The sequence below is a fragment of the Camelus dromedarius genome, chromosome 27 (assembly GCF_036321535.1).
Source record: "Camelus dromedarius isolate mCamDro1 chromosome 27, mCamDro1.pat, whole genome shotgun sequence".
Classification (NCBI taxonomy): domain Eukaryota; kingdom Metazoa; phylum Chordata; class Mammalia; order Artiodactyla; family Camelidae; genus Camelus; species Camelus dromedarius.
This window is the reverse complement of record NC_087462.1, coordinates 3348357-3372987: the sequence shown is the minus strand read 5'-3', so window position 1 is coordinate 3372987 and position 24631 is coordinate 3348357. Positions and strand designations below refer to the sequence as shown.

Sequence of the window (24631 nt, the reverse complement as noted above, 5' to 3'; positions counted from 1 at the left end):
GGGCTGAGCTGGGAAGCCCGGTGTGACCCCAAGAATCTGCAGGGACCCCGTGTGCCATCGCCCTGGGACAGCCACACAGGAGCTGGGAAGGCGGGGAGCGGGCCGGGGGGCTGGCCTCTGCTCCTTCTCTCCTGGGCCCTTGACAGGCGATGGCAGACGGGCTGCCGCCTCTCAGGCCAGCAAGAAAACCTGCAGTCCTGGGGCAAATTCTCAGGACAAAGAACACGAAACTCCAATGGAAGTTGTCGCAACCCCACACTGGGCCACAGTTCCCCAGCGAGAAGGGGGCACTGTCATGGTAACGAGGTAATCTGTGCACGCTCCTGCCAGCTGCAAGGGCACCGAGACTTGGCAGAGGCCTGCCTCTCAAGCCCTCAGCTCTCATCTCCGAGAGGCCCCCCAAGCCCCTGCCAGGGGCCTGCCCAGACCGTCTTGCTCGGAGTCAGGGGTGAAGTGCTGCTTCTCGGCACACGTGGGACTCTCCACTGGGCGACGATGTCCCTCAGGGCTTCTTCTGCCGCCCAGCCTGACAGCTCCCACTGCACGAGGCCCAGCTCTCCGCCCTTCCTCTCTGCCAAGGAACGCATGCCAGGGGCAGGGGTCCAGCTGGGAACCCTCTGGAAATGTCAGTTCAGCCCGACGCATGCTGGAGGGCGAGGAAGTCAATTTCACAGTGTCTGCACAAGGTCGGGCAGACAGGCCCCTCGCCGTTTAACGTGCTATAATTACAGAAACCAGGACAAGAAGGCGAGTCCCCAGGAAGTGCCGGGACCACTTGTCACACCGGAAGCCACCTGGCACAAGCAAGCCGCCCACACGGCCAGGAGGCCAGGAAGGCTCCAAGTGCCAGCAGCCCCCAGTGCCCTGTGTGCCGCGGAAATGACAGTATTACCATGGTCCTCAAATGCAAAGCCCATTGCTGCTCACAGCCCACAGCCTCTCCAGCCGCGCGCCTGCAGGGCAATTCCAGCATGCTGCCCCGTGGTCCAGGCAGGCCGAGCAGAACAACCTGGTCACAGCATGGGCTTCCCCTCGACGCCCCCGGCTGCTCAGGTGCCGTCTCCGAGCTGGTTAGAGACGAGCTGGGCCAGAGCAGCCTCGCACCCCTGCACAGAGCGGAGTGAAAGGGCTCAGGGAGGGAGACACAAGCGGTCACCCCTAATTTAATTTCCACAGAGACGAGCCACGTCAACATGGTCCACTGACATGTCCAAGAACTTCAGGTGACTTCTTTGTATGGTATTTATAAAAAGTTCCAAACCAATCAATATAAAAATCCATGGTGAGGCCGGAGGAGCACTCGGGAAAACCAGGGTAGGCACGCCTCAGCACAGCACTGAGACCCCAGCCGATGCACTAAGTCAAGGGAAAGACATGAGGGGAGTAGCAAGAGAGAAGAGACAAACTTCTTCATGCAAAGAAACACAACCTTCTACCTGAGAAAACTAAGAGAGTGAGCTGGTGAACTAAGAATTAAACAGTCCAGCAAGGGGACAGAATGAAAAATCAGTGCGCATCCTGGCAATAGATCAGAGGAAGCTCTAAATCGAAAAGATACATGCACCCCAATGTTCACAGCAGCACTATTTACAACAGCCAAGACATGGAAGCAACCTAAATGTTCATCACCAGATGACTGGATAAAGAAGGTGTGCTATATATGTGAAGGGAATAGTACTCAGCCATAAACAAGAATAAAATAATGCCTCGCAGCAACATGGATGGACCCGGAGATCGTCATACTAAGTGAAGTAGACCAGAAAAAGAACAGCGCCATGTGGTACCATTCATATGTGGAAGCTAAAAAAAAGACACAAATGAACTTATTTATACAACAGGAAAAGACTCACATAGAAAACAAACTTAAGGCCACCTAGGAGGAAAGGGGGTGGGAAGGGGTAAATTGGGAGTTCCAGATTTGCACATACTGACTGCTACATATAAGATAGACAGTAAGTTTCTACTGTACAGCACAGGGACTATATTCAGTATCTTGCAGTAACCTATAATGAAAAAGAACATGGAAAGGAATATATGTACATATACGTATGACTGAAACATTATGCTGTCCACCGAAAATTGCCACAACATTGTACACTGACTATACTTTGATATAAAAAAAGAGGAAAAAAAAAACCAATCTCTTAAAAAAAAATTAGTGTGTGAACAGTCAGGCTTCCTCTGCACCAGAAAGACGTTCACAGAAAACTATAAAACCCACCATGGTAAAGTCTCTCCCCCGTCTGGGGTCCAGAGGCAGGACTTCCTCACCACAAACATAAACCTGGGTGTGTGCTGGCCACTGACAGGGTCACAGAGTTGGGTCCAGGGGACCGACGCACCCTCTGAGAGGCTGACACTGCTGGGGGACACAACAGCACGCGCACAGGCAGACCTCGGCGATATCGCGGGCTCGGCTCCAGACCACCGCAATAAGCAAACACCGCAATAAAGCAAGTCACATGAACACTCCGGTTTCCCCATGCAGACAGAAGTTATGTTTACACTATACTGCGGTCTACTAAGTGCACACTAATAGCATCATGTCTAAAAATAATGTCCATACCTGAATTTGAAAATGCTTTGCGGGTTTGGGGAGAGTACAGCTCAGTGGTGGCGTGCATGAGGTCCTGGGTTCAATTCGAAGTGCCTCCATTGATAAACAAACAAACAGACAAATAAATAAACCTAACCTCCTCCCCAAAATAAAAACCAAAAAAAATTTTAATGCTTCACTGCTGAAAAAAGAAAAAAATAAATTAAATAAATGCTTTACTGCTGAAAAATGCCAACCATCATCTGACATGCAGGGTTGCCACAGACCTTCAATTTATCAAAAACAATGCAGTATTTATGAAGCACAATAAAGCGAGGTGTGCCTGTACAGCAAAACGGCCCCGGGCCGCGACCACGTCACTCAGCAAAGGAAGCAACGGGTGTGATCGCGACCACAGTGCTGGGTGATCCGGACCCCATGCATGTCAGGGCTAGTTTGTCACACACGAGCAGGGTGGCCGCATCATGACAGTCCACGCGTGAAAGACGTGACACTAACAGCACACTGGCAGCAGGGTTAAAGGGGGACAAGTGGCCACCCGGCACCAGGCTGGAGAAACAAAAAACGTTAGAAAAAGCAGACAGGTTCGCTCCTGAAACATGAGGGAGCAGGTCCGAAGGCCAAGCAGCTGGCCAGCCCTGGGACCATCAAGACACCCCGGGGTCCCCATGACCCGCTGGGAGGGGAGGAAGAAGTTGTCACCGACCCAGCCCACCCGCAAGGGGAGACTGCAGGGCACCTGGCCCTGGGGAGGAAAAGGGGGACTGAGCACCTTTCCTAAACCCTCAGGAGAGTGAGGGAAGTGCGTCTCCAAGTCCCTGAGCAGGTGGGCCACACCAAGGCTCCACTCCGGTTAGGTGGGGCCCTCTGCACCCCACTTGGCCACCACACTCAGCCTGGGTTGCACGGCTCCCACCCTGAGAGCAACTGAAATTGTCTGACAGTGAAAGGACTCCAGGCCTCCTTTTATCAGGAAATCCCACTCACAGGAGGCAGCCTCCCTCATTTGTCCCGGCACCAGGGCCCTTTAAGCGCAGATGTGAGCACTCGCTGGGGAGACAGGATCAGCCCGGGACCAGGGTGCCTAGTTCCCAGGATAGAACCTTATTGAGCTGTGGGGGCTTTATCGCTAATGGATCGTTTTACAGGACAATAGACGACGGAATTCGGTATCTCACACGAGCAGTGCCGACAATTTCAAATAATGACATTTTTATTGAAAAGCGCACAAGATAAACAGAGTCCTGTGAGTATCTGCTCAGAGAAAATGGGGAGTCTCAGATGGGGATGACGGCCGACGGGGGATGCCCAACCCCAGCCTGCTGGCAGGACCAGGTGCTCTCTCTGCGGGCTGTCCCCACCTCTCCAGGTTCCCAGGGGGACTTGGGGTGGGTCAGCATCCCGAAGGTCCCCAGCTCCAGGGCCCGGTTCACAGGAGCTGGGAGCAGACTGCACACCCAGCCAGCCCACTTTAATTAAGGAACGGACTTTACAAGACGAGCAGTGTGCGCTGCAATTAAACACTGACTTGGAGGCATCTGATCCCCAGCCCCGGTGTGTCTCAGACCCACGAATTATTTTTGTCATGTGACAGCACCGAAAGTGCCAAGTCATGTGCGGGCTGGTTTTTGACACTGCTTTTGCAGCTGGTGGGGGTGGGGCGCTTCTCGGGTGGGGTTTTAAAAGGCAGAGCTGGGAAAGGGCCTCGTGCTGCTGCAACAGGGGCTCAGTTTTCAGGAACGCAGTGCCGGTGAGCACTCAGTTCGTACAGCAACAGCAATCTCCCCCTCGCGGAACGGGCCTGAATTTCTGCTCCTAAAACAACGGGGGGCTGGGGGAGCCAGCCTCCCATGCTGCCCGGGGCCCACGGCCAGAGAACTCCCCCTGCGGCAGGGCTTGTGCCAAGTAGAGGACGCCGCCCCAGGTTTACTTCTGCTGAAACACACAGGGAGGTTTAGACAGGAAAGAGCAGAGAGGGGTCTGCTGAGTGCACGAGCATCTGCGGGGGCAGGAGGCAGACAGCTCGGGCCAGGACATGGGGATGAGCTGGGTGCAGCCGGAGAGGGTGGCTGGGAGTCCAGGCCCGTCCTGGGGCTGAGAGAGCCAGGGCATCCTCAACGCAGGGAGGCTCCTAGCCTGTTAGCTCACTTCCTGTGTCCTCCATGTGTTTTCATTCATCACCCTGCACGCCCCAGACTCCCAAGGTCTACTGAACCTGGTGTGGACACACACGGACAGCAGAGGTCCCTGACGACCCAGAGGTGGCCCTGGTGTCCTGGACTTGCCCCTTAACTATAGGGCTGGCTCTGGAGAGCTTTCAGATGGCAGGGTCTTTACAAGCAGGTCCCGTGACCACCAGCAGTTCCAGCTCCCACATGTAAGAGCACTCGGGTCTCAGCTGATGCCCAGCAGGTGACGCGTACAGGGTGCTCGGGGCCACTCCTGGGGGTCGCTCTGGGCCCCGGTGCTTTGGGAAGGCTTAAGCTCCTGCAGGGTCAAGTCCCAGAGAGCACACAGGGGATGTGGTCCTGGGGATGCAGCTGCTGGCAGCTGTTGGCCCCTGCCGGCTCGCTCCCCACACCTCCTGCAGTGCCCACGTGAGGGGGAAGCTCATCATAGGTCAGATGTAGAAGCCAAGCTAACACAGACCCCTCTACCCACAGAGCTGCGGGGATCGCCCTTCCAGGGAACTGAAATCTGCCGACAGCAACCTCACTAACACAAGTTTGCCATGGAAGCCAGGCACGCAGAGCTGGAATCTCTGACAGCTCGCCCACAGGATGGGCGGAATGGTGAGCGACTGCTGTGGGAGCAACCCCAAGGGGAGCCGCACGACTACCCCACGACTACGCTCAACCCCTAACCCAATACCACCAGTGGGAGGAGTTCGGGATGGGGACAACGCCCAGGGATGACACTTCTCAGAAGAACCAATAGTTTCTCAGAGTGGTTGGCAGGGAGCAAGGACAGGATTCCCATAACTGGACTGGCGCTCCTGCCTGGAGCTAGGAACACAGGCCGCCGGGCAGGCTGGTTTGGCTCCTGCTGCCCAAAAGCAAAAGTCCTGAGGTCCTGCAAGCAGTGCAAGCCGGTGCAGCGCTTCACTGTTCCAACTCCAAAGCGCCCACTTTGAACAAAAGACTCCAAGATGAAGGGCCATCTGCTCCTGCCAGACCAAGCCAGCGGGCTGTGTGACAGGCCAGCGACACCTGTGGCCACGAGTGGCAGACAGACAGGAGGTGACTGCACCCCCAGAGGTGGGCCGGGCTGCCCAGCAGCCCCCCCAGACCCCAGCCCCTCCCTGCAGGCTAACATCCTCCTGGCCAGAGGGCTCTTCCTGGAACTGGGCCTCCAGGGGAATAAGTCCCTAGCTCGGGAGCCTCCAGTCTCCCTGCTCCGGGCCTGGCCGCCCGCCTCCAACAGGGCACCTCCACGGGCTGACCTGCCGCCTCTCCTCCCACAGCCTCAGCCCTGCAGCCTCCCTGCCTCCATTTTGGGAGTCTCAGCTGCCCTATGCCGCACACCTGGCCCTCCTAGCCCACTGGGGAAGGGAGTGGGGGGAAGGAGGGGGACACACAGTAAACTCCTGCCCTGACAGATGGTGCCTGTCCTGGTGTGGTTCATGCTGGGCCCGGAATGAGCACTCATTCAGGGCTTGAGATGACCCACCTCCTCCTACAACCTCAAAATCACCTCCATTCAGCACTCACCACACGGTGGCAAATCTGTGGTTCATCCACCCCTTTCCCTTTGCCTTCTGCGCAGGCAGGCAGACTACATTTTCCAGGACCCCGTGCAGGAAGGCGCGGCCATGTGACAGGCACTGGCCAGTGAGATATGGGCAGAAGTCCTGGGCGCTGCCTCCCTGGCCTGCCCACCAAAGTTTCAGGAACACTCCCTCATGCCAGCTAGGACGCCTCTGCCCAGGGTGACCTTGGAAGGCATGCAATGAAGGTGGCAGCACCTCTGCTGGCCTGGGTCCCTGGATTCCTGCAGCATCTCCTCCCTCTCCCATAAGAAACTGCCAGCTTGATTCCAGCTCAGCAGGGCTTGATTCGGTGATGTTTTAGGGACTCTGCAAGTAAAAGGTCCACTCTCTCCCATGCCTTCAAGTTCAGGCTGCCTTTGCCAACTGGGATGCAGCCTGTCCCCAAGGCTGAGCTCCTGCCCAGCACATGCTCCAAGAACCCCCTACCCCTTCTGATTTGCTGGGTGATGCGCCGAGGGGCCGGGCAGGGCAGTGGTTAGGAACACAGGCTCAGCCCACAGCCTTGGCCAAGCCCCAGCCCCACCACTTCCGAGCTCTGCGGTCCCAAGCCACGGTCCAGCCAGCCTGCGCCCCAGCTGTGAAGGAGGACAGCGAGGGGCCACAGGCAAGACCAGGAGTCACTCCAAGCACAGCCTGGCACACAGGAAGCATCAGACGTGGCCAATGCTGTCGCTCCATCCTGTTGCATCGTCACGTATGGTAATGCACTTCTCACACAAGTGGCAGGTAAAGGATGATATGGTGCTTGCAACAGCCCCAAACTGGGAGCAACCCTGTGTCCACCAACAGAAGAGCAGAGAAACAGATGGAGGTACAGTCAGACAACAGAAAACGCTACAGCTGCACAAGTGAGTACACCATCACAACATGCGACGAGGATGAACCCTCCTCACAGACTCTGAGCAGAAACGCAAGATAAAATTAATCTGCGTGGGGGTGGTTCCAACCCAGCCAGCACGCCGCTGCGTCTCCTGGGGACACAGACACATGTAGAAAACAGCCCAGAGAAGCAGTGACCCCCGTGACATGAAAGCCAGGAGGACGGTCTCGGCTGTGTGTGGCAGGAGGCACGAAGGAAGGGGTCCAGGATGGGGTGGGGCTCACCTCCCCATGCTGCACACGCTGGGCTGCACGGGGGCTGACTGGGGGTCACTCAGGACACTGTGTAAATATCTATCTTTCTGGCAAGTCCGTATCTCGCATACTTTTCAGTATCATGTCAGGTGTCACAATGGAAACACACTGTGATGGGTACGGTTCTCAGGTGCCCCTGGGGCTCACATACCTGCTCTTGGTCCTTCCTACATCCCTCTCAGGGCTGCGTGAGAGATTTCTGCTATTAGAATTAAGGCCCCCAATTAGCAGACCCTCGAATAGGCAGGTTGCCCCGGGTGGGTCTGAGTTAATCAGATGAGTCCTGGAAAGGGGCCAGGCCCTCCCTAGGTCAGAGGGGCCACGTGGGTGGGCACCCCGGTGCTGGGGGTCTGCCCCAGAGCCCGCCAACACTCGGCTCTGCCTCTGAGCCCTGATGCGAGGCACCCGCTGGCCCCGCCGGGTGCTGTGAGCCGTCAGTCCGCGGAGTCAACTATGCAGCAACAGAAAACCAAGGCCAGCCAGCTCGGGAGGGAGGAAAGAAAGAGATCCGAGTTACCTGACGGAAGGACACCGGGGTGCCCACATCTGTCCAGTGGGCTGCTGGGCACCAAGAGGCTCTGCTCATTATTCTCTTCTTCTTCTTGGTATTTCAAATGTACATATATATATTTTTAAAAAGGTACATTTCAAAGGGAACAGTATGGGAAGGGGGGAGGCGGGACTTTATGGTAGAGACACCTGACCAACACGACCTCAGCCAGAGGAACAAGGTCAACATCAGCAGTGACGAGGCATGTTGACGGCAGGCACCCCGATATGATGGATGAGACGGCCCCTCACGTGTGGTCCTCCTCCCAGCACCCGGCACCCAGCGCCCAGTCCAGCCATGAGAAAGGCACCAGACAAATTCCCATCGAGGGAAATGCTACGGAAGCCCTGACCTCAGTCCTGCTCAAAGCTGTCAAGGGCATCAAAGAAGTCTTGATGGAAGGAAAATCTGAGAAACTGTCACAGCCCAGAGGGGCCTGAGAAGACGTGACGCCTGGATGTCACGCAGGTCCTGGACGGGGTCCTGGGACAGAAGAGGACACCGGGGAAAAACAAGGCAAACTGAATGAAGCAGGACTGCATTTAACAAGAACGTTTCCACATTGGCTGATTAACTGCAACAAATGTTCCAGCCTCGTGTGAACTAATCAGGAGGCAGGGAGTGGGGTGCACAGGAACTCTCTGTACTATCTTCTCAGTTTTTCCGCCGTTCTAAAAAATAAACTCTTCCAAGAAAGAGAGAGAGGGAGTATGCCACAAAACTGGATAAACAGACAAGTCTGTGACAAACAGAAGGACCCAGGAAGAGCTCACGGTGGACCATTTGCACTGGGCAGTCTCGTCGTGAGCCCTCCCACACCCCACCCCACCCGCAAGAAGCAAATTCATCGGCTGCGGTGACACTCGGCTGTCCAGACTCATCGAATTATCTGGAGTATCAGCAAATCCCCCACCCAGCCTCACTGGCTCTGGAGGAGAGCATATGGTGAGATTTTTCCTTAGCAGAAGGCTGACCTTCCTCTGCTGAGCGTGATGCTAAAATCACTTTGCATTCCCTGAACAAACACCAACTGTGTCTGTTCCCGCCAGTGCCAGATTCAAGGAGCCAGCCTGCGGGGACGGACCCCACTGCTGAGTGGGAGCCCCCAGGTAAGCGCCCCTGAACGTCGGGTTTCCCAGGCCCCCATCCCCCCAAGGTGCACACGGCACGGGCTGTCACATACACAACTGTCCGGCTTTGCTGGGGCAGCTCCAGGCTACTAAGAGTGTAGGCTGGCAAGTGGCAGTCAGACGACTGGGCTGATCTGTGACTCCAACCAAGCCATGCCAGGCTGCACAAAATTCTCTGAAATCGCCGTCATTCCCACGGTGGGTGAAAGACATGGTCCTCTTCTCACAGCCCAACGGCACGTGGGGTGAAAGACATGGTCCTCTTCTCACAGCCCAACGGCACATGGTGCCCCACTCCGAGGCTCAAAGTTCTCTCCAGCATTAGGAGTTAATTTTCGAATGCCCAAACCAGCCGCTGGTTTTAGATTTATGAAACGATCCTGATAAGCAGAAAGGCTCGGCTGGTGGCAGCGAGGATGACATCGTGGTCCCGACAAAAGCGGGCCACGGGCTCTCTAGGGAGGATGGGGAGGGACCCAGCCAGAGGTACCACGGTTGTCCTGCCTGTGAGCCCCCATGTGTTCAGGCCCTCCTGGCCCTGTGTTAAACCACTTAACCCAGTGCTGCACCAGGGATGTGATGCCAAACTCCAGGGCTCGCAGCTGCAAAGCCCACCTGAAAGGCCTAGGTTCTCGGTGGCCCCGCGGCTGAGTCACCTCACCAGGTCTCCTGTCTTCTGGGCATAGTCCCCGGGGTGGGGCAGGGAAGGGGTACCTGGGGGCTAGACTCACAAACTGCCTGTGTGGGGACTCTCCTTTCCCTGAGATGCACGCACACATCCTGCACACCCGTGCACTGAGTGCCCAGGATGCCCAAAAGCCATGGTTTGCCAGGGTCTGAAAGCGTCCAGGACGCAAGACTCCACATAGCCAAGGTAGTCACACTGGTCACCCTACACCAAGGTCACCCTGTGCCCTGGAAGGAGGCAGTGAGTACGTGGGTCAGGCACACAGGGAATAAAGGATGACCAGGCTGCCGCTGTGGCCATAGCCATCATCAAAAGAGATGACCGAGAAGGTGCTCCCTGCTGCCCGTGGCCCTGTACCTCAAACAGGGAAGCTGAGTGCACAGCGGGCCCAGAAACACACTGCAGAGCCTCAGACCCGGGACCCACGGGCCGGGGAGATGGGCCTTGGTGAGTCCTGCTCGCCACTCTCAGGGCCACACTTGGCCATTTGGGACAACAGCTATACTCTTGTAGAAGGAGGGCCTGTCTGCAGAAAGGGGACCCCCCGGCCCCCGTTCGTAAAAACCCCAACGACCAGCTTCGGGCACGGCTGCTGGGCAGAGGGCAGGGGAGCAGTGGCCGGGCCTTGGACAGGAGGACATTGCCACCGTCCTTGTTACCTTATAACAAACAGGGGTCCCAACACCTCTCTACTCACTGGCAGTCTGATCTCCTGGGGAGTTTCTGCTGAAAACACTCTTTTTGTTGCTGTATTTCTGTCACATTAGCTCAGGAGCTGGGGCTGAGGACAGGGAGCCTGGTTGGTTCCCATGCCTGTTTATAGGCCGCCCTCGTCCTGGCAGGTCTTTTCCACCCGAGCTCCGTCCCCAGAGCCCAGCAGGCCTGTGAGTGAGGGGAAGAGGAAGGGCATCTACCTCTCCTGCATCTTGTACTGGTGACAGGGTTCGGTGCTGGGAAGCTGAGTTATTGAGGCCAGTCTGTGAAGCTGTCAGACTCGCACCAATCTCCAGTCCAGATCGGCGCCCAGCCAGCCCTCCCTGTCACCACGGGGCAAAGGCGGTGGGGAGGAGTCACCCACGTCGCTGGAGGAGGGGCTGTGCCTGAGTCAGGGAAGGGGCCTCCCCGGTCCCCACGGTGGCCGCTCTCAGAAGCCCTGAGGTCACACAGGGACCTCCTCCAGGCCCCAGCACTCCCCAGCACTGGCCTTTGGGGCTGCTGCCTGGGGTGGCTTTGCTTGGCTCTATCACCCACCAGACTTCCCCATTCTGCGGCTGGGGACAAAGCAGAGTCCCTTGCAGGCGGCAGCGGCGGCACTGTGGTCCAGCAGCACCACCTGCAGCCAGACCCGGGGAGCCTGCTGTGTGTGGCTGGGGAGGTGGGAGGGAGGCGCCGTCCCCCAAGGTTCACAGGGAGGGATTAATCAACACCACGGCAGAAGGAGCAGCTGGGAAGTGGGTGGGTCTGCAGGGAGGGGCTGAGGGGCCAGGAGGCGGGGGGGGGGGGGGGACCACAAAAGAGCAGCCCAGCAGCCGCCTCCCCACAAAGAGCCCTGCTCTGCCTCCTTAGGCTGTGGGCCCCTGAACCCTGAGCCCAGCACGTCCAGCCTCCCTCTGAAGCGGGCCAGCACCTGCACACCCGCCGGCTTCCCTCCTGGTGCCTCACAGCAGGGAGCACACACCCTCACATGTGCACGGGTGCACACACTCATGCTCGCACACACACACACGTGTGTGTACACACGCTCCCACATGCGCACACACAGCCCACCTTCCGGTACGAAGTGCAGGCAGAGGTGGCTGGGCCTGCTGGGCGTCAAGCTTCCCAGCAGCAAAAGAAAGGCTGCCCAGTCCTCTCCTGTGAAACTCCCCTGAGTGAAAGCGCCAGAGAAAAACTGTAGGTGCAACTGAATCAAAAGGAGAACTTCGCAACAACGTGCCCTGGTGCCACGCACTCAGGCTTCTTACAGGTCAGGGAGGGAGCGAAGCATCCCCTCCACCTACTGCCAGGAGGGGTCTGCCCATCACACCCCAGGACCATCCACGCGAGAGTGGGGCTTCCTTTGTGGGGGCACAATCCCAGAGACCCTCTCCTCTGGCCCTGACCTGGGGAGCTGGATGCCCAGGCAAACAGAAGCCAAAGAATGGGAGGAGCTGGGGAAGCCGAGAGAAAACCAACTGCAGAGTCAAGGGCCTGCCTGAAGGCCATGGTCACGGCCCAGACCACTCCCACGGGGAACACTGTCTATCCCACCCTGGGGCCCTCCCACGGCATGCCCTCCACCCACACCCCCATGGGCATGCTGGGCAGTGTCAGGTGCTGTGTGGATAGGACAGCACTCATCCACAGTTCCTGATGGCACGAGGGAGGCGGGCAGGCGGACGGGTCCTGGGACAGCTGAACCAGCACACACGGGCTCCAGGAGGACCTTGATGGGGGGCAGTGGGGTGCAGGCGTCTGGCCTGGCATGGCCCTGCAGGAGGAATCCCCTGAATCAGACAGAACCTCAGGCAGGACCCCTTTGCCTTCCTCCCGATGGCCACGACCTCCTGGCCTCGCTGCCCGACCGTCTGGGCGGCAGAGGGCCAGGTCTATTTTAAATCCCCATCCCTAAAGGGATTTTCAAGCTCTGAAATACTTCAGATATTCTTAGCCTCGCTGCGTGAGCACAAGCACCACGTAATGCTGGTCTTTCGGAGCAAATTCCAGGCTCTTATCGACACCAGGCTGTTCACGTCACTTTGACACACAAATCACACTACCGAAGTAGCAACAGACCCAGAAAGGCTCCATAAGACGCTGTAAACCTGGGTAAGTCGACACTTAAAAAAAAAAAAAGTGCTGCCGAAATACTCCGAGATGTTTGCAATTAAACTCTGCAGACGCCAGAAGAGCACAGCGGTGTAATTAGGGAGACAGACGTGTGAGCACAGCCTGTGCAGAACAAGTCCCCAGGGCCCGGGGAAGGGCAGGACACGGGGCCACCACTCTCCCAGAGACCCTTAGTGGCTCCCTGAGCTCCCGGCCCTGGGACAAAAGGACACCTCACCCGCCCCAGACCCAGGCTGATGTCCTCGTGGGTCCAAGAGGCACAGCAGACGGGAGACCGGCTCCACGCAATGTAGACCTCAGTGCAGCAGGGCTCTGAGAAGCAACGGGGTCACTGTGGTCCCAGCACCCAGGTCTCCTGATAGTCACCGAGCCCCTGCTCTGTGCCAGGTCCCTGCTGGGGATGGCAACATGGGAAGAGGGGAACTGAGGGCCCTGCCTGGCAGGGGAAGACTAACACCAACATCAGACACGGCCAGTAGGTGGGTCACTCTGAAGGTTGAGCATGGGGTGCCGTGCCAACATCTGGGGTCCCCACCCTAGTCCCGGGGAGAGGGCAGGAGGGGCTCCCGCACGATGGCTGAGCTGGCTGGCTGGGTAGGGGGACAGGGCGGGCAGCACAGAGGCCCTGGCCACCAGCCACACTCAGCCAGGGAGAGGGACACCCTCATTCAATCCCATCCCACAAGACCAGAAACCAAGCTCCAGGTCAAATGCCTTCTGGAGTGTTCTCTCTTTGTGTTCAACGCTGTCCCCGGCTGCTTCCCCAGCACTCTCAGGAACTGGGCTGTGGGGAAGATAAAGGTGGGTGGTGGGTGGACACCAGGGGCCATCCCCAGCAAACCAGGGGTACAGCGTCAGGGGGCAGGTGTGCTGGGGGCTGTCCTGGGGGACACAGGCGACAGGAGGCAGATGAGCAGAGAGCATCAGCCCAGCTGCGTCACCTAGGGGCTGCCGTCCCTCACGTTTCCAGCATCTCCCCTCTCAGGGACCTTCACAAACCCAGTCCCACTGTCTTCCAATCGCACTCGACCCCAGCTGCTTCTCTGCCATCCCCACCCGCTCTCTCCTCCCACAGGGTGCCTTCCCTGCTACCTGGGGCCACATGTTCCCCAACTCTCCCAGAACACACTTGGCCACTAATCGCCTCAGCCAGCACGTGCCGGGACCCAGCAGTGGCTTCTTTCTTTCTTCTTTAAGGAAAAGGTGGGTTTTCTCCCCTTAGGACCCCTGTGTCTGGGAGACCCCAGCCAAGCCCAGGGCTAAGTGGAGCTGAGTGTTCCCACCACTCGCCCGGCGGAGGCTCCCTCTCCTCCAGCTGCTGTTCCCAGGGGGCCTCCAGAAAGATCACAGCCGGGTTGGGTGGAGGAGTCTATAAAAAGGATGAAAGAACCTGGGAAATTTTCACCACAGCGCCAGTGGGAAGGGCGGGAGCGCCATCTAGTGGCCTCCAGGGGAGCTGCGCCGGGGCAGGACTGGGAGGAGGATACTCAGACCCAGGCAGGCAACTGCCCTTCCTGCCACCGCCCCCACTGCAGGGCACCCCCCACGCCAGCAAGCTGGGTCCAGCAGTACGCACACTCACACACACACACATATAGGTACCTGATGCACATGTATACACATACTCTCACACACATACACAAAGATACCTGATACATGCATACACACGCTCACACACACAATAGATGCGCGACAGATACACGCACACACACATATACTTGATACACATATACACGCATACGCACACACACTCAGATACCTGATACACACATATACATACACATACACATACTCTCACACACCACGTGTACACCCACTCACAAACACACTCTTAAATATATACATACACTCACACAGAAACACAGAAACACATACACAAACATACACTCACACACACACAAGCACACATGTACGCGGCCCCAGTCTGTGGATCCATCTGGACGAGGAGCCTGCATTCAGCCCACCAGGCCCGTGAGGAGGACACTGCCTGCTGTGAGCCAGGGGAGGTGGGGGAGGCAGAGCCCCCCAGGAAGGGGCAGATCCTCCTCACCCCACAGGTGTGGGCCTGCAGCAGAACTCAGGGGCCTCCATGCAGTCCCAGCCCAGCCTCGCCGTGGAGGGAGGAGGGGAGGGGACAGGGTGGCTGCACAGTCCCTGGGGCCTCCTGGGCAGCTCTGGCATGGCATCACTGACCAGGAGACCCTTCCACTCAGGTGTGCCAGACCACACTTGGTGGGCATGAGATTCAGACCTTTGTTCAACCATTATCAGCCATCCCATCAATCTCTCCCCAGATTTTCCCCAAAAGGCAAATACCTCCCGGGCTGGAGGTTCTGATGATCAGGGGCTGATGCAAAGCCACAGGAGGCCACGAGAGGAGAGAGATGGACTAAAAACAGGAAGCCCGTGGAACTGGAACAGGATACCAGCCAACGCACAAAGCAGCACAACTCAAAGGCCAGAGGCCTGCGGGCAGCAGGGTAACGGTCCCAAAGACGCTATGGCCTGATCCTGACACCCGAGGACGCAGGATTAAGTTAAGGCCCCTGGGATGGGGGTGACCCTGGATTCCCGGGGGAGGGGAAGTCTCACCACAAGGTCCTTATCAGAGGGAGGCGGGAGGTAAGAGTCAGAAATGGGAGATGCTGCGCTGCTGGGGGGGAGGATGGAGGAAGGGGCCACGAGCCAGGGATGTGGTGCCTCTAGAAGCTGGAAAAGGCAGGAAATGGATCCCCCTCCAACCCCCAGAGCCCGCATAGGAACCAGCCCTGCCCATGCCTGGGTTCAGCCCCGTGAGACTGGGTCCGACTCCTTACTCCAGGACCATCAGGGAACAAACGGACACTGAGTTAAGCCACCAGATCTGCGGTCCTTTCTTACAGCAGCCCTGGGAAACCCACACAGAGCCTACCACACTGCTGCCCAACTTCCCTGGCCGTCTGAGTGGGAACCACTGCCAGCCAGCAGAGTGGGGGCTCCGCTCTGTCCACATCAGAGGCGAGGAGAGGGTGGTCACACAGCCTGTGTCCCACCCAGGCCGCCTCCTCGCTTCCAAGCCCTCCACTCAGAGGGCCTGCTCCCACCCCTCCAGCCAAGGGCTCCAGGCTGTCCTGGTGACTTAAGGGGGCAGGGCCTCCCTTGCGCCAGAGGGCACAGGCTCAGCCACTCGGGGCTCAGCTCTCCATTGGGACAGCAAGGTAGGGGAGGCTTGGCCAGGGTCCACCTGGGTCCCTGTTGTGCCATGTCCCCCACACCTTGTATACAAAGAAGAGGGCTCACCGGCTGAGCTCCCAAGCCCCACAATCTGCTCCCAGGCTCCTGCTTCCTCAGCCCCCCTGGGAGCCACAATGATCATTGTGACAACAGAACCTTCTAACAGTGGGGAGAGGCTGGGAGCTGCCAAGGCCCCAGCTCAGAAGTCTCTGCCAGAGACGACAGTGAGCAGAGCGGCTCCAGCCATCCCGCCGGCAGAAGCTGCACACGTGTGAGGTGAGCACTCAGCTCAGAGACTCCAGAATGTCCAATCCAGCCTGCAGGGCTCACTGCTGACAGAGTGGCCGTCAGGGCCCGGCACGCCCACCCCCACCCTCCAGCTTGCAAACAGCAGGGGGCCTGCTGCTAAGCCCACCCTGGAACGGGAAGCCAAGAGGGAGGCGAGGGGAGGCTCAGTGTGCACGGCCCCCCCCCCGCCCCTGCCCGCGGCCCCAGAGCCTCCACGTGGCGCGGTGCCCAGGAGGAGCTACAGGAAGCCAGGCACCAGCCACCGTCCAGGGGGAGGCACTGCAGGGGCAAACCACAGGCTTGGGGGTCAGGTTGCTCGTTTCTGCATTCCCTCTAGAGCTACCAGAGCCCCCTAGCCGTTGCCTCCCCCACCCGACAGCCCCGGCTGCACCCCCAGGGCGCCGCATGAAAGCCATCCTCCAGCCCACCCGGCCACACACCCTGGCGCCCTCCCACCTCAGAAGCGGCCGGCGGGGCTGCGGCCCACCCTCACCAGGACTTGGGCTCCCCAAAGTGCAGGTAGTTGATGCTGTACAGGTCCATGTCCTCCGTGTGCCAGGCGAAGGTGGTCTTCCACATGCCGAAGTACAGGTAGGGGGTGTTGACGCCCTCGATGATGGTGCCGCACTCGCGCTCCACCATGTCCAGGATGGTCCGCAGGTTCCCAATGTTCCACTGCGCCACGTCCTGCAGGGGTGGCGAGCACACAGTCAGCCGGCCTCAGGCACCCAGACACAAGCCGGAGAACGTAAGACACCCAGACCGTTCCCTTCGAGTCCCGGGCCACAGCGTGAACCCCGCCCAGGGCCCGAGAGCCAGCAGTCAGCCCCAGATCTGCCCACTTCAGAGCCTTGCCCACCCAGCAACCAAAGCCCACCCTGAGCTGCTCACATCCCACAGAACTCAGCCCCCTGCCCTGTGCCTGGCAGCCAGGCGTGATTTTCTCTGGATCCCATGGTGAGCTGTACCTTAATTGCAGGCAATGAAGGCCATGGTTTGGCTGTGAATGATTAACGTGCCTTGAACTCAGTGACACCCAAGGAGGAAGGCGATGCCGAGGTGGGGGCTCCCCAGCAACGGGGCCAGACAGCACCCCCACCACCGCGCCTTCCCACAGCGGGAGGAGACGGCTCTCAGGACCAGGCAAATGAGGCTGGGACCCCCACCCCCAGGCTCATCTGTTCCCAATGCCACAAGCAAAGAAACCCCGCCTGGTCATAAGAGCTCATAAAATCTGCTTTCATAGACTTCCAGTCCCCAGAGAACCCTCGGGGCGGTTGAGATGCGGAGTGTCCTTCATGTCCCACGGGCGGGGGAGAGGGCTGGCGATCAGACCCTCACTGCATGAGCATGAGAAACCCAGGGTCACCTCGAACAGAAGCTGCCCGAGGTCAGGGAGCACCAGCAACCGGTCGCCACACCAAAGCCCTGTCATTTGCCCTGCCGTCCAGCCCACATGTCCACAGCGTGGCTCCAGGCGGGGGACCTGTGGTCTAGACCAAGCTGGTGATAATGCTTCTGTGACTGGGGCAAGTAGCTCTCTGCTCTGGGCTTCAGGTTCCCCATCTGTAAAAGGAGACTGCTGCTCCAGGTCAGGCACGGCAAACGCATGCACCAAAGCCCTGAATCCTCTTCTAGAACCTATGGCAGGCTCACCCGCTGAGCTCAGCCTTGGCCCCGCGGAGCCTGCACTTCGCAGCCAACCCCTCTGTGAGGCCATCGCTGTGGCCAACTATAGGCGGCACATAAGAGCAAACCCGGGGAGGGAGGGTCTAGCTCAGGGGTAGAGCACGTGCTTAGCAAGCACAGGACTCTGGGTTCAATCCCCGATACTTCCATTAAAAAATAAATAAGCCTAATTACCTCCCTACTACCCCAGAAAAAAGAAAAAAAAAAAAAAAAAAAGAGCAAACCCAGAGGTTCTCATGGGATGAGGCTCCAATTTCTGAATTTTTATTTAAAAACAGTAATTTTGGGTCCTTGAGAGAATGACAAGTTAAGGTACAGACTCAAAGAAACTATTTGGAAAACACACATCTGGTAAAGGACAGGCACCCAAAATATAGGAAGACCTCTTAAAACTCAACAGTGAGAAAACAACCTACTCAAACCCGAGCCAAAGACCTGAAGAGACAGCTCACCAGGGAAGACAGAGGGCAGCTCAGCACGTGAAAAGAGGCTCCACGTCCCACGTCACCAAGGAAACGCGTGTCAGACCCACAGTGAGGCGCCGCCACACACCGACGAGAACGGCCTGACTGCGGAGGCCTGACAGCACGCGACGCCGGCGAGGACGTGGAGCGCAGGAACGCCGGGCACCGCTGGTGGGGCTCCAGCCACGCTGGAGGACAGGCTACAAAACTAAACTCCTACCATGCAGCCCAGCAATTGCACTCTTTGGTATTTACATGAAGGAGCCAAGAACTTACGTCCACACAAAAACCTGCACCAGCTGTTCATAGCAGCTTTATTCATAACTGCCCAAACCTGGAAGCAACCAAGATGTCCCTGAGTAGGTGAGTACACCATGATACATGCAGACCATGGATTGGTTTTCAGCTTTAAGAAGAAACAAGCTATCAAGCCATGAGAGGACAAGGAGGAATCTTAAATGCTATATACTACATGATCCCAAATACAGGACATTCTGGAAAAGACAAAATTATGGAGACACTAAAAAGATCACGGGCTGGAGGAGGTGGAGCGACAGACAGGAGAGCACAGAGGAGTTTCAGGTCAGGGACTACCGTGTATGACCCCACAATGCTGAGTGCAAGTCCTTACACATTTGTCTAGACCCCCAGAAAGCACACGACCAAGACTGAACCATGGACTTGTGTGAACCCAGGCATCCAGGTAACACACGCATGGCTCTGGTGGGGGATGCTGACCACGGGGGAGGGTGTGGGTGTGGCGGGCAGCGAGCCATACGGGAACCCTCCGTGCTTTGCTCTGCTGTGAACCTAAAACTGCTCCAAAACGTAAAGTCTATTAAAAAAATAATAATAATAATAATAATAGAGAGAATAGCTTTCTCCACAAACACTGCTAAAACTACTGGACGTCCACATGAAAAAGAATGAATTTGGACTCCTTCCTCATATCATATATAAAAGTTAACTCAAAATGGATCACAGACCTAGAGGTAAGATCTAAAATTGTAAAATTCTTAGAAGAAAACATAAGGGCAAATCTTCATGACCTTGGAATTGGCAAAGGATTTTTAAATAAGAGACTCAAAGCACAAGCAATAGAAGAAAAAACAACAGATAAACTGGCCTTCATTGAGTTAAAAGCTCCTGTGCTCCAAAGGACACAACCACGAAAGTGAAAGGACAACCCACAGGATGGGAGAAAACATTAAAAAATCACCTGTCAGGTAAGGGACTTGTATCCTGAGTGCATGGAGAACTCTCACAACTCAATAATAGGAAGACAAATAACCCAATTAGAAATGGGTAACACATCTGAATAGGTGTTTCTCCATAGGAGAAATACAAATGGTCACACAAATGGTCAACAAGCACGTGAAAAGCTGCTCAACATCACTACCATCAGGAATGCAAACCAAAGCCACAAGGAGACCCTACTTCACACCCACCAGGATGGCTAAAGTTAAAAAGACACCGTAACAAGTGTGGGCCAAGTGCGGAGAAACCAGAACCCTCACGCACGACGGCTGCTTTGGGAAAAACAATCAGAGTTCCTCGGAAAGTTAAACACGGAGTTACTATGTGACCTGAAATTCCACACCCAGGTATGAGCCCAAGAGAAATGGAAACGTGTCTGCTCACAGACTTGAACATGAATATTCACAGCAACATTACTCATGAAAGCCAAACGGGGGGAACAACTCAAGTGTCCATCAGCTGGTGAATGCATATAAGAAAATATGGTCCATCCACACAACGAAGCATTACTCGGCCACGAAAAGGAGAGAAGGACTGACACTCGCCACCACATGGACAGACCCTGAGGACTCGATGCCCAGCGAGAGAAGGAGACACAGGACGACAGTGCATGAGTCCACGGACTGAGGCGTCCAGAACAGGCCAGTCCGCAGACACAGGGAGGGGCTCCTGGCTGCCAGGGGCCGGGGAGGAGACGGGGCGTGCCTGCTCATGGGGATGGGGCTTCTTTTCTGGGGTGATAAGAAGGTTCTAAAACTGACTGTGGTGATGGCTGTCCAACTCTGTGACTACACCAAAAAGCACTGAACTGTGCACTTTAAATGGGTGAATTGTGTGAATTATATCTCAGTGATGCTTAAAAAAAACAAACACTAAGTCAGAGAATCAACAAATGAACAAACCAATCCAACTAGCTCAAACTTTCCAAAACTCTCCGTGGAAAATGATAATCAGGCATCTGACTTCAAACCCATCCCACACTCGAGCACGTGAACTTCAGTTCTCCCATCCCGTCAGGCTGTTGGGGTCAAATTCCCTTCTTAGAAGTCACAATTCATAAACCGGGCAGCAGAGCCACAAGATGGGATGAGCAGCTTTATTGCCCACCCACTCGAGACCACATGGTGCCCAGAGCACGAGAGAGCAGGGTTGAGTCGATAAGTGTTCCGACCAGAGACCACCTTCACAGGGACTTGGTGTGGGGGTGCCAGGAGGCAGAGGGGCCCCCCGGGGAGTGGAGAGGCCAGATCTCAGCCCAGATGCTTCCCATGCAGAACACACCCAGGACAGAGGTAGGCTTCGAAGGTTGGAAATTAACCCCAGTAGATCCACTGGAGGTTATCAGAGGTCCCCCAAATGTTAAACCATCCCTTAAAAACACGGCCCCACTCAGACCTCCCTCTGCTTAACACCAGCACCTTCCGGGGCCTCGGCATCAAGCCTTGAGCAGGGCTGGACTCACCTTTGGACAGGCCACGGCCAGCACAGGCCCGAAGGCCGAGGGGTCAGGCACCCCATCTTGCTGTCCCAGGTGTCCCCAGGGCCCCCCCGGCACAGCAGAGGGACTGGACGTGGTGGACCCAGGGGCAGTCCAGCCAGCTGAGAACTCGGGCTCCCAGGTCTCCAGGAAGATGGAGTGAAAGAAACTCGAGAAGAAAAGCACTGGGACAACCAAGAATTCAAAGGCCCCTTGGAGAAGGGAGGGAATGATTGATGCCATCTTCTGAAAACCGCTCTCTGGCCAGGCTGCTAGGCCCGCTACCGAGCGAGGGACGCCGGACCAGGGCAGGGGCCGCGCTGCGATCTGGCAGCAAAGACTCTGCAAACCACCGGGTTCCTTCTTTGCCTCCTAAGCTTGGCCCACGGCTGTAACCAGGTCCCAAACAGAGGCCCAGCTGAGCTTTCCCATCACCCTAGCCTCCAGCGTCCGGACGCAGCGGGCTCTGGGCTCGCACTGCTCGCCTCCACCTTCCTCCAGGGCGCCAGCCCTGCCCCCCACCCAGCCCCTCGGCCTCGGGGACTTACGTCGTCGTACAAGGAGCCGCTGATGTCGGCCCCATAGATGGGGGACACGAAGGTGAGGTTCTTCCAGTACTTGCGCTCCAGGTCGTCGAAGTCCTGGTGCCGGGGGGTGCAGTACCTGGGGACAAACAGCTCACTGAGCATGGCCGGGCTCAGGGTGCCTGCTGGATCCCCCAGGGTGGGGCTCTGCTCAGACACCCGCTGCCCTGGCGAGGGCACAGCCCGGGAGAAGGCGGATGCGCTGTGATAACTGCCGGGAGGGGAGGGCACGGGTGGGGAGGGAGCCCACTCGTCCCAGCGCACCAGCTACCCGGCCTGGGGTGCCCAGGTCGGACCACACACCAGGGACTGGGAGCAGGAGGAGGGCAGCGGGTTCTGACGGTTCTTGTCCTCCCGCGGCTCCGCAGATGCCCACAGCACCGACCGTGGGCAGCACACCGTGGGGGCCGGGGACAGTGTGTGAGGGGCAGACGAGCCTGCTGTCCCAGGACGCTTGTGTGAGAGCAGAGACTCCCAGACACGCACAGATGATCCCAGTGAGCGAGGGAGGCTGGGAGCGACAGACAGCAGGGAGTGAACGGTGGTGTGTCCCCGTGTGTGCCCGCGTGCGCTGTGCTGAATCAGGAAGCAGCACTCGGGGTGACGCGCCAGAGAGCCCTTCTATGAGGAGATGCCGTCAAAGCAGACACTGGGGGGGTGGGGGGCACCCCAGGGACGGGGACGAGGACGAGTCCTGGAGCGTGGGCCTCGCAGTCAGCGCTGAGAGCAGCGCGAGGTGGACATTGTGGCCCCGGGTCAGGTGAGGGTCCAGATTTTGTCCCCTGAGAACCGAGGGACAGTGAGCACGGGGTGCTGAGACCCAGCCGGTGCACAGAGCAGGCTTTGTGGGGGCTGTGGGGGCTGTGGGGGCCCCGCCCCGCTCCCCAGGCCCCGGGGGACCGGGCTTCCCCCTGCAGGTGTGGCTTCGCTCCCGCGCGCCCGGGCCCACGTACTTCTCGCTGTTGGCCAGGCGGCGGTACTCCCCGACCGTCATGGCCTTCTTCTGGATGTTGTACTGCGTGAAGAGGCCCGACTGGCCAGTCACCACCTGCTGGATGGGGGCCGGGATGACTACGTCGTCAATGTCGTCGTAGGTCTGCCGTGGCTTCCACTCCTTCGGGGGGATGACCTGCGAGACCGAGAGGAGGTCAGCAGCGCTGCTACGGGGTTGGCTGCTCAGGACCAGGCGCCGGGCAGTGAGGCCACAGAGGCGCCCAGCAGCGTGTGTCCACTACACCACGCTCTCAGGAGGTCCGGGGCCAGGCTGACCTTGGCACCACCTGCTTGTGCAGGGTTGGGCCCGCCTCTGCGTAGGGCCAGGGCCTGGAAAGCTGGAAGCAGCCCCCAGAACCAGGGGCCGACCCGACTGGTCTCTGCGTGGTCACAAAGTGGGCAGACAGAAGTGGGATGGGCTGTGGGCAATGGTGCCTGGGGCTCAGGCTCTGCCACCACTCCGTCTGGTCACCACGTGCCTGGCTCAGGACCCCATGCAGAGGAGGCCCCAGAGCAGAGACAAGCACCGCGGTGCACACTCGCTCCAGGAGCCCCGTTTGGTTGACACTGGCTGGGGCTGATCACAGCTCTCGGTGCTGGGAAGACATAGGTCCCTGAGGGCCCAAGTCCTGACTGGAGGGGGCAGTACATAAATCTTGGCAAGAGCTGAGGAAACTGCAGGAAGGTAACAGGTTCCAAGTCCTAAGGATAAAGGACAAAGCAGGGCTGAGTGAGCTGTCCAGAGGCCAGAGGGTGACAATTCCAAGTGGGAGGAGGCCTGAGAAGGTCCCTCTGCAGCTCCCCACACCACTGCCCCACAGCAGCCCTGCCCCAACCCGCCCACTCCAGGAAGGCTGGACCCTTGGGAATGAACTTCACCCTCCCAGTTTCCTCTCCACCAGTAGGAGGCGACCTCTGTGCAGGCCCCACAGGCCCTGGGTGGGTGTTTGCAAGCCCCAAACCACTTTCTAGGGCACCCAGCGGGGCCACCCAGCAGCTCTGGGAAAAGGAACCATTTCTGGTGCATCAGCCAAGCACCCTGGAGTGGCTGAACCCTCACACAGCTCAGGGCCATGAGGGACGAACACGGTGCTGATATTGCCAACGGCTTCCAGGGCAGCTGAAGTTCATTTGCCCTCCCAAGGACCCCACTGTCACACTGGTACAAGGAAACGTTTCGCTTGGCAACCAAAACACTTACTCTCCAGGAGCCTGCAGACAGAGGGCACTGCCCGCTGCCAGCACGCCTGGGGCTCCACCCCAGGGCAGTCCTGCCCCCCAGGGGACACCAGGTGGTACCTGGGGACATACGTGGTCATCATGAAGGGGGGATCTCCTGGCATCGAGTGGGTAGGGCCAAGGATGCTGCCCAGGATGCCCCCACAGAGAAAGATCAGCCCTCACTGTCAGCAGAGCCCAGGGGGACCCTCATTTAGAGTTAAATGAGGATGAGTCCCTCCCGGAAGACACAGCTATTCAGTCACACCATGGGTGCCCGGGGTGACAACAGAGTGCTGGGGTCAGCCTGACGGTCGATGGTTTTCTTAGATTCCCAGCGAAAAATCTGAAGAGTCAGGTGATGAACGAAAATACTCATGGCTGGAAATGCAAAAAATCAAAGAAAGAGAGCTTGGACCTCCAGGATACGGGATGTTCTTGCAGGGAAATGGGTTGTATGTGGAGGGATTCGCGGCCCTGAGCTGCTTTTCCACCACGTGGCTGATGCCTCCTCTTCACCGAAAAGCCTGAGCCTCCTCCTGGGAGAAAGTGCATAGACCCCGGACCGGCTCTGGCACCCCAGGGGCTGGCCCACCCCAGGTCTGCTGGAGAAGGGCCCCCGCAATCCCAGACTGCAGGATGAACAGGACGCTGCCCAGGCCCCTGCTCTCCAGGTAGAGCGCTGGGCCCATTCACATTCCCACAGGCTCTGCTGTGTGACATCTGGAGACCAGGGAGGAGCCCGCAGACACACTGGATGCCTGGTTCACACGTGGGAACCGCACCTTCCG

General features: G+C 57.8%; 1 protein-coding gene across 4 annotated transcripts in view; it reads right to left on the bottom strand.

Moving 5' to 3' along the window:
• Positions 1–24631, bottom strand: part of KDM4B (lysine demethylase 4B) — a 125781-nt gene that overhangs the window by 62758 nt on the left and 38392 nt on the right. For all 4 annotated transcript variants that reach the window (XR_010378065.1, XM_064479778.1, XM_064479780.1 and 1 more), the window contains 3 exons: positions 22583–22758; positions 21594–21708; positions 16652–16845 (listed from right to left, as the gene is read on the bottom strand). Coding sequence is in view for 3 of the 4 variants with exons in the window: in XM_064479778.1 (XP_064335848.1) it covers positions 16652–16845; positions 21594–21708; positions 22583–22758 (485 nt within the window). In the remaining variant the exon portion in view is untranslated. The remainder of the gene's footprint in view (positions 1–16651; positions 16846–21593; positions 21709–22582; positions 22759–24631) is intronic.